The 12985-nt window shown below is 36.1% G+C and overlaps 1 protein-coding gene across 1 annotated transcript in view; it reads right to left on the bottom strand.

Moving 5' to 3' along the window:
• Window positions 1-12985, bottom strand: part of LOC143242300 (uncharacterized) — a 115384-nt gene that overhangs the window by 16910 nt on the left and 85489 nt on the right. Inside the window, exons 14-18 of the mRNA XM_076485661.1 lie at window positions 8242-10701; window positions 7283-8025; window positions 6647-6732; window positions 5951-6393; window positions 692-958 (exon numbers count right to left, since the gene is read on the bottom strand). Coding sequence (XP_076341776.1) covers window positions 692-958; window positions 5951-6393; window positions 6647-6732; window positions 7283-8025; window positions 8242-10701 — 3999 coding nt within the window. The remainder of the gene's footprint in view (window positions 1-691; window positions 959-5950; window positions 6394-6646; window positions 6733-7282; window positions 8026-8241; window positions 10702-12985) is intronic.

The following is a 12985-nucleotide window of genomic DNA, read 5'->3' as shown; positions in this document are numbered from 1 at the left end:
AAGTGTTGTATTTTATATTACATAACATAAGCAAAGACGAACATAACGGTATATTAACATTAAACAGTAGGATGTGGGAATACCCTGACACTTCCTGGTTATTTCAACAAGTGTCAGCCAGGTGTATTGCACTGCACGTGAACGTAAAGTACATAAGTGTATTCTCGTATGTATGTATGTGTGTGTGGTTGAATGGGCTAATTCCCTTAATTCGCGGGCTCTAGTTATCTTCTCGTCTGGTGCAAGGTTTTATGTGACACACATTTGGTATGCGATACCTTATATTTTATTTTACTTTTATAGGGCCATATATTTTTTAAAAAACATTAAATACACATTTAAAAACAACAAATAAACAATTCTATAATGCGTGAAAAACTCAAATACATTATTCTAATCACATTTTTACGTATATTATTAAATAAAAACCGGATGTAAATACGCCAACAGTTCTCTTGCGTAAAATGAGGCAAATAAAAGTACATGACAAAAATATGTTTATATTTCTATACTTCTAAATTAATCTTCACTGATTTCCTTTTCCTTTTACAAAAATAAAATAAATAATCTTGTTTTGAAATATAGATGGCGCACATCCAGCATTATATATACCGATTTAGATTTCTATTGGTTCTTATTGCAATGTTAAATCAAATCGTTCTGTAAGAAATTATAATTATGAAGCTACTACCTCCATCTTGCGCTACACTAGCGAACCCTGGTTTCGTGGTTTGGCTGCTTATGGTACCAACACTAGGCTTTGGTGTGTTGGCATTCAATGACTGACTCAAATAGCTCAAACTTTCACTGATAAATGATTGAAAGTTCAAAGGCACACAGCAGGCCCACACCGTGCCGCCATTGCACAAGTTTAGCGCCCTCTTTCCTTCAAGCCAACAGTTAAACCCAAAATCACAACCGTATGTTTGTCCCTGGTAGAGGCAGTTCTGTGGAAGCCCTATCAGAACATAATAAAAAAAATAATGAGTAAATAAGTTAAAACTCAACAAGGTAAAAAGGGTTAGCAAAAATATTTCCTTTAAAAAAAAATCAAAAGCAAAAATACATTGTACACTACATTCTTCTGTTACTACCAACATAAAGTTTGATTTTAATTTCGAACAAAGCTACATTAGAGCTTTCTGCTCTTGCTGTCCCTAATTTAACAGCGACAGACTAGAGGAAAGTCAGCTAGTCAATAACTTGGGCTACGACTTTATCAACAAATAGTGGGAATAACTGTTATATTATAACGTCTACGATGATGAAAGGTGATGGAGATTTGAACCTGTGACCCTCAAACTGGGAGTCGAGCACCTTAATCACGAGACCGTGCGAGGCTCCAATAAAATAAACGCAGATGTGGTGGATAAAAGCCAAAAACGTTTCAGACCTTTCAGTTTAAAACGCAAGCAAACAATCACAAATTATTTTACCGAAATATTGTAGAACAAGCTTAACATACTCGGCTGAAAATATTTGTCTTCCAGCGGTAGGCGGACAGACATTAAGTGATCGATAGAAGTTATAACAATATAGTATTGATTACCTAGTTAAATTATAGGTTATCTTGGTTATTTTAAATAAATATATTACCCTGTTTTTTGGTAAAAATAAGGAAAATTTTCATCTTGCATTCTCATCATGAGAAGTATTTATTAAAGAACTATTTGAAGAAATAAGAAGACGCAGGCTTATTGGATGCCATGATTATAAGGATTCTTGAGTGTTTAGGATAGGTTTTACAGGATCCTGTGTGTTTAGGATACGTTTTACAGGGTCCTGAGTGTTTAGGATAGGTTTTACAGGATCCTGAGTGTTTAGGATAGGTTTTACAGGATCCTGTGTGTTTAGGATAGGTTTTACAGGGTCCTGAATGTTTAGGATAGGTTTTACAGGATCATGTGTGTTTAGGATAGGTTTTACAGTGTCCTGAGTGTTTAGGATAGGTTTTACAGGATCATGTGTGTTTAGGATAGGTTTTACAGTGTCCTGAGTGTTTAGGATAGGTTTTACAGGATCATGCGTGTTTAGGATAGGTTTTACAGTGTCCTGAGTGTTTAGGATAGGTTTTACAGGATCATGTGTGTTTAGGATAGGTTTTGCAGTGTCCTGAGTGTTTAGGATAAGTTTTACAGGATCATGTGTGTTTAGGATAGGTTTTACAGTGTCCTGAGTGTTTAGGATAGGTTTTACAGGATCCTGTGTGTTTAGGATAGGTTTTACAGGGTCCTGAATGTTTAGGATAGGTTTTACAGGATCATGTGTGTTTAGGATAGGTTTTACAGGGTTATGTGTGTTTAGGATAGGTTTTACAGGGTCCTGAGTGTTTAGGATAGGTTTTACAGGGTCCTGTGTGTTTAGGACAGGTTTTACAGTGTCCTGAATGTTTAGGATAGGTTTTACAGGGTCCTGAGTGTTTAGGATAGGTTTTACAGGGTCCTGAGTGTTTAGGATAGGTTTTACAGGGTCCTGAATGTTTAGGATAGGTTTTACAGGATCCTGAGTGTTTAGAATAGGTTTTACAGGATCCTGAGTGTTTAGAATAGGTTTTACAGGATCCTGAGTGTTTAGGATAGGATTTACAGGATCATGTGTGTTTAGGATAGGTTTTACAGGATCCTGAGTGTTTAGGATAGGTTTTACAGGGTCTTTAATGTTTAGGATAGGTTTTATAGGGTTCTGGATGTTTAGGATAGGTTTTACAGGGTCCTGAGTGTTTAGGGTAGGTTTTATAGGGTCCTGAGTGTTTAAAATAGGTTTTACAGGGTCCTGAGTGTTTAAAATAGGTTTTACAGGGTCTTTAATGTTTAGGATAGGTTTTATAGGGTTCTGAGTGTTTAGGATAGGTTTTATAGGGTTATGGGTGTTTAGAATAGATTTTACAGGATCCTGTGTGTTTAGGTAAGGATCCTGGATGGTTGGGATACATTTTACAGGATCCTGTGTGTTTAGGTAAGGATCCTGGATGGTTGGGATATATTTTACAGGATCCTGTGTGTTTAGGTAAGGATCCTGGATGGTTGGGATACATTTTACAGGATCCTGTGTGTTTAGGTAAGGATCCTGGATGGTTGGGATATATTTTACAGGATCCTGTGTGTTTAGGTAAGGATCCTGGATGGTTGGGATACATTTTACAGGATGTTTAGGCTAGGTCTTGTAATTGTCAGTTGGAACATAATTATTAACATAAAATAGTACTTTATTTTACTTTGTATTTAGAAGTTCCCGATGGTTCATAAGTAAAAATGGCGGATTTATTAAGCTAAAAAATTCTGGTATCGATACTCTCAGTGGGTACAGTAATGATAGCTTTTTGTGTGGGTTTCTGCTTAAATTTGGCACTAATGTCTACCACCACTGTCTCCAGCTAACTTCGAAGATGTAGGTTATGATACGCATACTCTCTGAGCAGTAAGCCCAGTTTTAACAATCTGGTTTTGTTAGAAGAAGTCTTCTTGGAAATGACCCGAAACGTTCACGTTATTCACTGCTTTAAATGTTAGGTTTTTCTCACAAACTGTAACATGGAACATTCTAGAAGACAAGTTTGTTTATTGTGGAAAGTGAAACATTGATAGAGGTTTGAATTAAGTACCATTGTCTCTGCATTTCAAACAGCTGCAAGATATTTTAAATTACTGTAATATTTGAAATAAAATTCATTTTCTACTATCAAACAAAACATTGCACCAACTCAGGGATAAGACATATTTTACGCTATGAATTGAAAAGGATTGTCTAATTATTAGCAATATGGTTACGGAGTTTGGTTAACTGTCCTATTCACGGCGTTACACGTTAAGTCTATTCTACATTTGTGTTTATATCTGTACAGGGTGTCCGTAAATTATTCAACCCATTATAGGCCTTTACAGTTTTGTTATTATATGAGCTGTCTTAAAACGGTTTGTGGCGATTAATAACACAATTCAAGACATTTTGTTTTCTGTACTTTGCAGAACATTAACTCAAGACATGCTTCTTAATGTTAGGAACAAAATCATCTGATGTTCTGCGTGCAGAATGGGGTTAGTGTGGAGGTTTACTGAATTATTGACTGAAGTGTGGTAGTTTACTGAATTATTGACTGGACTGTGGTAGTTTACTGAATTATTACTGAACTGTGGTAGTTTACTGAATTATTCACTGAACTGTGGTAGTTTACTGAATTATTGACTGGACTGTGGTAGTTTACTGAATTATTACTGAACTGTGGTAGTTTACTGAATTATTCACTGGACTGTGGTAGTTTACTGAATTATTGACTGAACTGTGGTAGTTTATTGAATTATTCACTGGACTGTGGTAGTTTACTGAATTCAAACAAACATTTCTTGAATTGGGTTATTCATTGTCGCAAACTGTTTTAAGATAGTTCATACAATAGAAAACTTATAAAGGCTTATAATGGAGTGAATAATTTGTGGACACTCTCTATATTTATTATTTGCAGCTGTCCGTAATTTTGACCTACTGATCAGAAAGATGGGAGCCATTTGGAGGTACTCTATTCTGGCAATGCCCGACAGCTTGATTAAAGTGCAGAGAATATTTCGTGGTGTAGCATGGATTCGAACCCGTATCCTCGTTTTCAAAATACATAGTTTCATTACAGAAATTCCTGAAGTTAAAGAAACTTTAGTTTTTGTGTTTTTAATTTCGCGCAAAGCTACACGAGGGTCATCTGGACTGGCCGTTCCTGATTTAAAAGTGTAAGTCTAGGTTGAAGGCAGCTAGTCATCACCACCCACCGCCAACTATTGTGCTACTCTTTTACCAACGAATAGTGGGATTGACCGTATCTTTATAAAACCTCCACTAATGAAAGGGCAAGCATGTTTGGTATGACGGTGATTTGAACCCGTGACCCTCGATTACGAGTCGAGCGCCCTAACCACCTAGCCATGCCAAGCCTAAAGAAACATTTAAAACCACGTGGCTCAACAAATAAAATAAATACAACCTTCACTAACACGTATTCACTCACTAAGTATTCACGGTTTTTCGGGATGCCAGCTTCCACAGGCTGTTATTGAGTTAATTATCACATGATAATGTGACGTAAATTAACTATTTATGTGGATTTATAATTACCATTCCTCTGTTATTTTGGAAAATGTACAAACAGAGAATCAATCTAACCTTAGTTTTTGTGGTTAACGATGCGCAGTCCATTTCACAGTGAATAGAAAATACGTCATAATCTTAAAGTAATAGTAATATAAAAAAGACATCTGCTAACGATTTAAAATGTTGATGTGACAATCTGCTACAAACACAGATTTTGGTTTCTTCTTATATTTAATGTGTAATAAGTGCTTCAATCACTTTCACCCTCCACTCGTAATCTGAGGGTCGCCGGTTCGAATTCCAGTCACACCAAACATGCTCGTCCTTTCAGCCGTGGGAATGTTATAATTTATGGTAAATCCCACTATTCGTTGGTAAAAGAGTATCCCAAGAGTTAGAGGTGGGTAGCGATGACTAGCCGTCTTCCCTCTAGTTTTATACTGCTAAATTAGGGACGGCTAGCGCAGATAGCCCTCGTGTAACTTTGCGCGAAATTCAAAAACAATCATTTGTACGTCTTTTGCTTTAGTTTAAACTTTACTGTACTTAATAGCATGAATAATTGAACATTTTTACGTTATTGTACAACTTAACATAAGACCCTTAAAAAAAGACTTCAATGAGGATTTAAAATGTTGTAGCCCAACATGTCTACTAAAGTATATTATATCCTTAGAAATCCGGTGCGTGTATATGCGTATATAGATAGTAAGGTGGACACACCTTATGAGGACAAACAAGAACCGGGTATTATTATTATAATAGATCATGCACTGAATTTCCATACACTCAAAAATAATTAATTTAGATCAAAAAAGTTAAAACACTTATTGGGTTGAGATGTTTTCATAAAGTTTGGTTCCAAAGTACTTACTTAGAACGTAGCGGATGAATGTGTAAATGGTGGAGAGAAGATTAGGGTTGAAATACGTTCCCTGTCTTCCGGTTATGGAGTTTGGAAACGTTCCCTGTCTTCCGGTTATGGAGTTCGGAAACGTTCCCTGTCTTCCGGTTATGGAGCTCGAAAACGTTCCCTGTCTTCCGGTTATGGAGTTTGGAAACGTTCCCTGTCTTCCGGTTATGGAGTTCGGAAACGTTCCCTGTCTTCCGGTTATGGAGCTCGAAAACGTTCCCTGTCTTCCGGTTATGGAGCTCGAAAACGTTCCCTGTCTTCCGGTTATGGAGTTTGGAAACGTTACCCGTCTTTCAGTTCCAAGGTTAGGAAACGTTATTTGTCTTTTAGTTCGGGAACTGTCCGAAAGAGTTGGACCAACGATGGACATGACCAGCAATCCAGGTATCAGCCACTTAGCCATTCTAGGTACGAATAGAAAAACTTAGAACGATCACCATAGATAATAATTGGGGCACTCTAGTCTGGGTACGGTCTGTATTTATTACACTCGAGCATTCAGCTGCATATGCGATTCAAATACGGCTGGATCTGATTATATCTGAGTGTACTATACGTTTCAGACACTGCCGTTGGTGATTATACTGAACAATATAATTTGTTTTTCATGCGTAAACGTTAGTGTGTGGGCATCACACAACACAGAACGTAAAATACATCACAGATCCTTGGTAGCCGGACATAAGGTCAGTTGTTTGTACGTAATCCAAATTAAGATAACATATCCGTATCGTAACTAACCTCTTTAAGATAGCGTAAGTACAGATTAGAATAACATAGCTTCCGGAATGGATTTAGGGTTAACTGACAAAATAGTATAATTACAGTAATGATACAACAAGTACATATCGCAACTTTTCACTGAAATGAAATAATAAGTGTTAGTGTTAAACTGACTGGACTGTTTACTGTTAGAGTGTTAAACCAAGGTATAAGATCATTATCTGAACCAGCTATTGTTAAATTGACTGGACTGTTTACTGTTAGTGCATCAAGTAGAGTGTTAAACCAAAGTATAAGATCATTATCTGAACCAGCTATTGTTAAATTGACTGGACTGTTTACTGTTAGTGCATCAAGTAGAGTGTTAAACCAAAGTATAAGATCATTACATGAACCAGCTATTGTTAAACTAACTGGACTGTTTACTGTTAGAGTGTTAAACCAAGGTATAAGATCATTGTCTGGACCAGCTATTGTTAAACTAACTGGACTGTTTACTGTTAGTGCATCAAGTAGAGTGTTAAATCAAGGTATAAGATCATTAGTTGGACTAGCTATTGTTAAACTAACTGGACTGTTTACTGTTAGTGCATCAAGTAGAGTGTTAAACCAAGGTATAAGATCATTGTCTGAACCATCTATTGTTAAACTAACTGGACTGTTTACTGCTAGCGCATCAACTAGAGTGTTAAACCAAGGTATAAGATCATTACATGAACCATCTATTGTTAAACTAACTGGACTGTTTACTGTTAGTGCATTAAGTAGAGTGTTAAACCAAGGTATAAGATCATTGTCTGAACCAGCTATTGTTAAACTGACTGGACTGTTTACTGTTAGCGCATCAAGTAGAGTGTTAAACCAAGGTATAAGATCATTATCTGAACCATCTATTGTTAAACTGACTGGACTGTTTACTGTTAGTGCATCAAGTAGAGTGTTAAACCAAGGTATAAGATCATTAGTTGGACTAGCTATTGTTAAACTAACTGGACTGTTTACTGTTAGTGCATCAAGTAGAGTGTTAAACCAAGGTATAAGATCATTAGTTGGACTAGTTATTGTTAAACTAACTGGACTGTTTACTGTTTGAGTGTTAAACCAAGGTATAAGATCATTAGTTGGACTAGCTATTGTTAAACTAACTGGACTGTTTACTGTTAGTGCATCAAGTAGAGTGTTAAACCAAGGTATGAGATCATTATCTGAACCAGCTATTGTTAAACTAACTGGACTGTCTACTGTTAGAGTGTTAAACCAAGGTATAAGATCATTGTCTGGACCAGCTATTGTTAAACTAACTGGACTGTTTACTGTTAGTGCATCAAGTAGAGTGTTAAATCAAGGTATAAGATCATTACATGAACCATCTATTGTTAAACTAACTGGACTGTTTACTGTTAGTGCATCAAGTAGAGTGTTAAACCAAGGTATAAGATCATTGTCTGAACCATCTATTGTTAAACTAACTGGACTGTTTACTGTTAGCGCATCAACTAGAGTGTTAAACCAAGGTATAAGATCATTACATGAACCATCTATTGTTAAACTAACTGGACTGTTTACTGTTAGCGCATCAAGTAGAGTGTTAAACCAAGGTATAAGATCATTATCTGAACCAGCTATTGTTAAACTGACTGGACTGTTTACTGTTAGTGCATCAAGTAGAGTGTTAAACCAAGGTATAAGATCATTAGATGGACTAGCTATTGTTAAACTAACTGGACTGTTTACTGTTAGTGCATCAAGTAGAGTGTTAAACCAAGGTATAAGATCATTAGTTGGACTAGCTATTGTTAAACTAACTGGACTGTTTACTGTTAGTGCATCAAGTAGAGTGTTAAACCAAGGTATGAGATCATTAGTTGGACTAGCTATTGTTAAACTGACTGGACTGTTTGCTGTTAGTGCATCAAGTAGAGTGTTAAACCAAGGTATGAGATCATTATCTGAACCATCTATTGTTAAACTGACTGGACTGTTTACTGTTAGTGCATTAAGTAGAGTGTTAAACCAAGGTATAAGATCATTATATGAACCAGCTATTGTTAAACTGACTGGACTGTTTACTGTTAGTGCATTAAGTAGAGTGTTAAACCAAGGTATAAGATCATTATCTGAACCAGCTATTGTTAAACTAACTGGACTGTTTACTGTTAGTGCATAAAGTAGAGTGTTAAACCAAGGTATAAGGTCATTATATGAACCAGCTATTGTTAAACTAACTGGACTGTTTACTGTTAGCGCATCAAGTAGAGTGTTAAACCAAGGTATAAGATCATTATATGAACCAGCTATTGTTAAACTGACTGGACTGTTTACTGTTAGTGCATCAAGTAGAGTGTTAAACCAAGGTATAAGATCATTAGTTGGACTAGCTATTGTTAAACTAACTGGACTGTTCACTGTTAGTGCATTAAGTAGAGTGTTAAACCAAGGTATAAGGTCATTATATGAACCAGCTATTGTTAAACTAACTGGACTGTTTACTGTTAGCGCATCAAGTAGAGTGTTAAACCAAGGTATAAGATCATTAGTTGGACTAGCTATTGTTAAACTAACTGGACTGTTTACTGTTAGTGCATCAAGTAGAGTGTTAAACCAAGGTATAAGATCATTAGTTGGACTAGCTATTGTTAAACTAACTGGACTGTTTACTGTTAGCGCATCAAGTAGAGTGTTAAACCAAGGTATAAGATCATTATCTGAACCATCTATTGTTAAACTGACTGGACTGTTTACTGTTAGTGCATTAAGTAGAGTGTTAAACCAAGGTATAAGGTCATTATATGAACCAGCTATTGTTAAACTAACTGGACTGTTTACTGTTAGCGCATCAAGTAGAGTGTTAAACCAAGGTATAAGGTCATTATATGAACCAGCTATTGTTAAACTAACTGGACTGTTTACTGTTAGCGCATCAAGTAGAGTGTTAAACCAAGGTATAAGATCATTATCTGAACCATCTATTGTTAAACTGACTGGACTGTTTACTGTTAGTGCATCAAGTAGAGTGTTAAACCAAGGTATAAGATCATTAGTTGGACTAGCTATTGTTAAACTAACTGGACTGTTTACTGTTAGTGCATCAAGTAGAGTGTTAAACCAAGGTATAAGATCATTAGTTGGACTAGCTATTGTTAAACTAACTGGACTGTTTACTGTTAGTGCATTAAGTAGAGTGTTAAACCAAGGTATAAGATCATTATCTGAACCAGCTATTGTTAAACTAACTGGACTGTTTACTGTTAGTGCATTAAGTAGAGTGTTAAACCAAGGTATAAGATCATTATCTGAACCAGCTATTGTTAAACTAACTGGACTGTTTACTGTTAGTGCATTAAGTAGAGTGTTAAACCAAGGTATGAGATCATTAGTTGGACTAGCTATTGTTAAACTGACTGGACTGTTTACTGTTAGTGCATTAAGTAGAGTGTTAAACCAAGGTATAAGATCATTATATGAACCAGCTATTGTTAAACTAACTGGACTGTTTACTGTTAGCGCATCAAGTAGAGTGTTAAACCAAGGTATAAGATCATTATCTGAACCATCTATTGTTAAACTGACTGGACTGTTTACTGTTAGTGCATCAAGTAGAGTGTTAAACCAAGGTATAAGATCATTAGTTGGACTAGCTATTGTTAAACTAACTGGACTGTTTACTGTTAGTGCATCAAGTAGAGTGTTAAACCAAGGTATAAGATCATTAGTTGGACTAGCTATTGTTAAACTAACTGGACTGTTTACTGTTAGAGTGTTAAACCAAGGTATAAGATCATTGTCTGGACCAGCTATTGTTAAACTAACTGGACTGTTTACTGTTAGTGCATTAAGTAGAGTGTTAAACCAAGGTATAAGATCATTATCTGAACCAGCTATTGTTAAACTAACTGGACTGTTTACTGTTAGTGCATTAAGTAGAGTGTTAAACCAAGGTATGAGATCATTAGTTGGACTAGCTATTGTTAAACTGACTGGACTGTTTACTGTTAGTGTATTAAGTAGAGTGTTAAACCAAGGTATAAGATCATTAGTTGGACTAGCTATTGTTAAACTGACTGGACTATTTACAGCTAGGCATTAAACACGTGGCACTAGCACGTTCACAACCATCGTCACACTACTGTTTAACTGCATTGATATCTTTATGATGTCATTATAAAGAAAAACTTCCGTTGCAACTTACCTCCCTCACAGCTGACTAGTTATGCTACTTACTTCTGTGTATTTACACTGAAGAGTTAAGTGCTGGTGTCCAAGTGCTCCACTCTGCCACCAGCAACTGTCTTGTGGCGAGGTAGCAAAGATTTCGGTTTACTTAGCTCTGACCTTATTAAAGAGGAGTTGATGACCGACCCAGTTGAAGGTAAGTTACCTTCTTGAGCCAACACTTAGAGAAGTGGATCAGTGGCGGGAAATACCCACTCTTCTTTTTTTTTCCCTCTGACCACCCACACAAGTACCTTCACTGGTCTACGTATATAGTGGAGCTCGGAGTTAAAACGATCGGGCGGTTTCTAAATCGGTCTCCGTCTTTCACTCGACTCGAGGTCAGTAACTTTTCCCTGTCGTACTTTTGTGTGTCACCGTGTTATGAGGTGTAAGAAAACTTGTTCAACTTGACACTGAAGCTAGAACAAAAGACATATATGCAACACAACCTTGTTTATCGTGTTGCAAGCAACATGAACCGAGTCCGTATTTACCAAATAAAATCTTACTTTATCTGTTAAGTTCTATCTTTGTGTTTTCTTACAGTCTGTTAGTTTGTCTTACAATGTGCTAAAATAGATGTTAATCAATATAAACTTCCTAACAGAACATAGTTTTTTATTTTAAAATTGAGCACAAATGGGCTATCTATGATCTATCCACGATATAACCATTACAGGTATCGAAACTTGGATTCAAGCATTGTACGAGTAGGTTCGCAGATATACCGCTGAGCTACTTGGGTCCTAGCAGGCCAAGCTATCTACTTAGATCGAAACTAAAAATTATTCGAGTAATTAAAATAGTTAATTAGATATACTGTTCTTACATGTTAATATTTAAAAGAGATTCTCCAGTTCGCTACCCTCGATGTTAACGACATTTTCGGCCGTAAACCCAATAGTATTTCATGAAATTTGATCAACTTAAAGATTTGGGTTAGTTTTCTAAGTCCATATACTAAGCTAACTGTATAAAAAATAAATAAATCTCTATAATAAAAGTTTGATTATATATATTAAACATTCTAAGAAATAATGTTAATGAAACAAATAGCAAAGAAAAAATAATGTTGCGGATGGTTGGATAAAAATACGTTTTTCATCAGTTATGGTAAATATTGTGAAAACCCCTGGTGCCTTTTTTCGTCTTAAATAAAAATTGAGCATAGACTTATTTCAGACACTAAGAAAACTGACTTTTTGTGATAGATGACCATTTTACCTATTAGGTTAGATAAAACGGCCCCCAAAATAATTTAAAATAGCCTTATCTTCCTCGTAATATTGCGATTTATAATTAGTTCAGCATTTGGTGACCACAGTAAAGTCACTTAATAGTCATTTAAATGCTCTCGTTTTGGATAGGGAAGACTACACGCTATGGATATGTTGTGCCATCATATGCGATCATAAGCTATCAGCTTTTGAAACAAAATAAGACATATTTTCTAAATTATCTTCTTCATAACCCTAAAACCATAAAAAATTAAAGATAATAGGGACCTGGCATGGCCTGGAGGCTAACCTATTCGATTTGCAACCTGCGAGTCTAGAGTTTGAATCCAGTCATAAAACATGTTTGTACTTTCAGTCGTCCAAGCGTTATAATATGATGGCAAAATAGAAGCTTCAGAATTGGCGGTGGGTGTTGTTGACTAACTGCCTTCTCCTTAGTCCATCATATTAAAGTTAGAGATGGTTAAGGCAGAGAGCCCTCTGGAAGTTTTACTCGAGATTCAATAAACTTAGTTACTAAGAACAAAAAACTGAAGTCAAGCTTTGAATATTCGCACATTCGCGCCTGTTCTCCAGTACGTTTACGCACGAGGTCACATGAAAACAAAAAAATGATCCGACATCGCAAGATGGTTAGAGCGCTTGATTTGCAATCTGAGAGTCGTAGTTTCGAATTCCCGTCTCACCAAATATGCTTACCATTTCAGTCGTGGGGGCGTTATAATATGAAGGTTAATCCCACTTTTCGTTGGTAAAAGAATAGCTCAAAAGTTGGCGAAGGGTGTTGATGATTAGCTGTCTTCCCTCTTATCTTTCACTG

Source organism: Tachypleus tridentatus, unplaced genomic scaffold, assembly GCF_004210375.1.
Source record: "Tachypleus tridentatus isolate NWPU-2018 unplaced genomic scaffold, ASM421037v1 Hic_cluster_2, whole genome shotgun sequence".
NCBI classification, from domain to species: domain Eukaryota; kingdom Metazoa; phylum Arthropoda; class Merostomata; order Xiphosura; family Limulidae; genus Tachypleus; species Tachypleus tridentatus.
This window is presented reverse-complemented; position numbering and strand designations above follow the sequence as displayed.